Source organism: Apium graveolens, chromosome 1 (assembly GCF_009905375.1).
Source record: "Apium graveolens cultivar Ventura chromosome 1, ASM990537v1, whole genome shotgun sequence".
NCBI lineage: Eukaryota > Viridiplantae > Streptophyta > Magnoliopsida > Apiales > Apiaceae > Apium > Apium graveolens.
Window position 1 is genome coordinate 107,343,334 of NC_133647.1, and position 3,749 is coordinate 107,347,082.

Genomic DNA, 3,749 nt, shown 5'->3' on the forward strand with positions numbered 1-3,749 from the left:
TTCCATTACCCTGCCTTGCAGTTCTGTTTTGATTATTGAAACTGGAAGATCGTCCTTGATTGTCATTATACCTCACAGAAAGAGCTACAGAATCTGTTGAGACAGAAGGATTATAACCTAGTTCCCTCTGATTTTCCTCCTACAGCAAAAGACTGTAGCTGCACCGAGACTAGGAATGGGTGTCATAAGTAGCAAATGACCCCTTATTGTAGTATATTGTTCAGAAAGTCCCATTAGAAACTGTGACAGCTTGTTATTTTTACTGAAAATATCAAGTCTTCTATTGACATCACAAGTGCATTCGCCACAATCACAATAAGGAACAATTGAGAAAGCATCCAATTCATCATTTAGAGTCCTGAATTTTGTAAAGTATGCAGATATAGACAAGTTCCCTTACTTTAGAGATGCAATTTTTTTTCTCAATTTGAACAATTTAGGAACATTTGTTAGAGCAAATCTTATGGAGAAATCATCCCAAATGTCTTTAGCACTAGACATATACATAACACTCTGACGAATTTCAGATGAAACAATGTTTAAAATCCATGAGATTATAATGTCATTGCATCGATTCCAGTGCAAAAGAAGAGTGGTATTAACAGGTTTATCATATGTTTCATCCACAAAACCTAACTTTAGCTTAGAGGAAAGAGCAATTCTCATAGATCTAAACCATTGATTATAGTTTTGCTCATTCAGAGTGATAGTAATCAATATCAAACCTGGATGATTAGAAGGATGAAGGTAATACAGATGAGATGCATCAATAACTTGAACATTTGCAGATGTTGAAACATTACTAGAGGCAACCTTCAAGTAAGACGGAGACGACGTCATTGTAGATTTGAAAATGATGATAAAACAGTCACGATTTGATGAAGAACAGCTGTGAACACACTCAATTTGTACGAAACCCTTGAAATTTTACGGAATTATAAAATTCGATAGCGATTGAGATCACATCTTCGCGACTAGTAGAAGCGGAACGAAATGAAGTATAGAGAGATCTTACCTCTGATACCATGTCGGCTCCATTAATGGAGTATTACTTTATCTTGGAGAAGAAGAAAATAGAGAGATGAATATATTGAGGAGAACTGTGATTGTTTGTTACATTACTTCATAATATGTATAAGACAACCAAGCAGACTATATATCAAAAGATTACAGCCGTCATAACTAACTTTTCTTCTAGAAACACAATAGAATGTTTAGCTATGTTGACTTAGGAGGTTGACTTGTAGGAGTATTCTCATCAAAATCTCATGCTTCTTATATGTTATAACAATAATGGTAGATACACAATTCAATTTTCGAGCATTCTCAAAAGGCGTAGTGTATTTAATGTACTAGAAAAGCGAATTGAAGGGTTTAATTTGGTGGAATCGACCGGAGAATTGTTGATGATTGTAAAGAAGGGTAGTCTCCCCTATCTTAAGGTATACAAGTTTAGATTCAAGAAAAAAAGTGGTTTGCTATTGATAGTTTGGGTAGCAATGCTGTGTTCTTAGGCACAAATACTACAATGTCAGTGTTTGCACCCGAAAATGATAAATCTGGTTACATAAGGGGTAACTGCATCTACTTCAGTAATCATGCATGATTACTCTTCGACATGCCAAGAAGACGTTTACAGTTACCTATGCCTTAATGATTGCACAGCTTTGTTGCGATGGTAAGAAGATTGGGTGTTCTGGTTGTTGGTGGTTACTACCAAGCTTAAGTTGATCATATAGGAAAAATAATCATAACCATGCTAATAGATTTTTTGTTTTTACTTATTTGTGATTGTTGTCAGACATTGATAAAATATTGAAATAGCAAGAAAGTTTGAGCGTTTTATTGTGAATACTTCACTTGGAATTGTAAGTTTTGAAAGCTCAAAACTAATGTTTTTAACTCTCCTGAATCCTCTAACAATGTGGCTCATGATGCCACAAGTTGAGTCGAATTTGCCTCTGTGTTGGGAAAATTAATTATTAAATAATGCAGCCTCAGTTTTTGAGATGGTTGTTCTGCCGCTAGATAGCTTGTTTTTACACAAGACAAGATTGAATAAACTGAAAGGTGCAGTTGCATAATCAATTTATGTGTTCCGTGTTCACTATATAATATGTCTGTGAGACTGTGATCACCTGCAGGCCCGAGAATCATGTCCTTGTCGTCCTTGAGTAGATGACAAACGACAAACTTGCCCAGCATACTATTTACCATAACCTTCCGATACTCTTGTGGTTTTTGAAATGTTTATGGCAATATATGGTTTTTAATGGATTGATACTCTTATACTGTCAATCCTAGCCGGGGGTCATTGCAGCAATAGTCTCTATGAGCATGTTAGGAGAAAATTATTTTATATAATCACGATTTTAAGTTAAAAATAAATAGAATTTTTACTTTAAGCCCCCGGTTAAACTCTAAAAATTAGCGATAATAATTATTTTTCACGTTGTTCATTCGTCACCCTCCTTCCACTTTTACGGGATACTAGCTTAAATCCCGTGCGATTCACGAGTTCTCGTTAATATTTAAATTTTTTATTTATCCTGTTATATTATAATTTAAAATTTTATATATAATTATATAATATGTATAAATTTATAATAAAAGTAATAGGATAACCTATGGTCGTAGTTTAGTAGGATAATATATTATATTTATTAATTTAACAATTTAGTAGTTTAGCTTATATATAAGACTATTTATTTTATTTTTTAGTAATAGAATAAGTTGTGATTATAGTTTTGTAAGATAAGTATACTAGTGTATAATAGTTAATAATTTAGTAGTTTAGTTATATATAACAATATTTATTTATTTTTTTATTAATCAAAATTAGGGAATGTAAAAGAAGTAGACGGAACAATGGTAGTGGGTGTATGACAAGGGTTAATGTAAGATAAATAGAGTGTTTAGAGCAACTCCAACAGCCTAGTTATTTGAGATTCTAAACTAAAATTTAAGCAATCTTGTATAAAATAGAGTTTCACAGTATGCTAATGATTCCTTAAAGTTAGCATCATTCATTCATGCTTTATTTATAAGGAACTACTAGTGATTTCTTCTCTTGCTTTTAATAATAAAAAATTCATTTCTCTCTCATTCTCCATTTCAAATGCATAACTAGAGTTTATGTATAATAATAAAATATTACTAGGATACATTTATAAGAAATGTTGTTGGAGTTTAACTACAATAAAATATCCTAAAATACTAGGATCCATTTTTATAATAATATTTTTGAGGAACATGTTAAGACTCTATTAGAGTTGCTATTAGAGCAAGTACACCGGTATCTTAACAGGTTCCTTATAAATATTATAAAATATTACTCCCTCCATCTCAACCATATCTTTCCACTTTCCTTTTTGGGATGTCCCATCCAATTCTTTATATTTCAAAACTTATCAAAAATAGTAAATAGGTCACAACACTTTCCCACTTTTTTTCCCTTTTCACACTACTTTTACTTCATTATCTCTTTTTTATACATTAAAAATCAATGGGTACCGCCACTTCACTCACTTTTCTTTCTCTTTTTCACTACTTTATACATATTTCTTAACCTCCGTTAGGGCTGTAATTCGAGCCGAGTCGAGCCGAGTTCGAGTTTTTTTATAGTCGAGTTCGAGCTTTTTTTTATCGAGTCGAGTCGAGCCTGAAAATAATCGAGCCTGAATTGTGTGTTCGAGCTCGGCTCGGATAATACACAAGCCGAGTTCGAGCAGTTCGCGAGTTTTCGCACT

The 3,749-nt window shown here is 32.8% G+C and overlaps 1 protein-coding gene across 1 annotated transcript; it reads right to left on the bottom strand.

Annotated features, from left to right (window-relative positions):
* Positions 1 to 396: 396 nt before the first annotated feature.
* LOC141696394 (uncharacterized) lies at positions 397 to 840 on the bottom strand. The gene has a single exon (XM_074500556.1). The coding sequence runs from the start codon at positions 838 to 840 to the stop codon at positions 397 to 399; it is 444 nt and encodes a 147-aa protein (XP_074356657.1).
* Between the last annotated feature and the right edge of the window lie 2,909 nt (positions 841 to 3,749).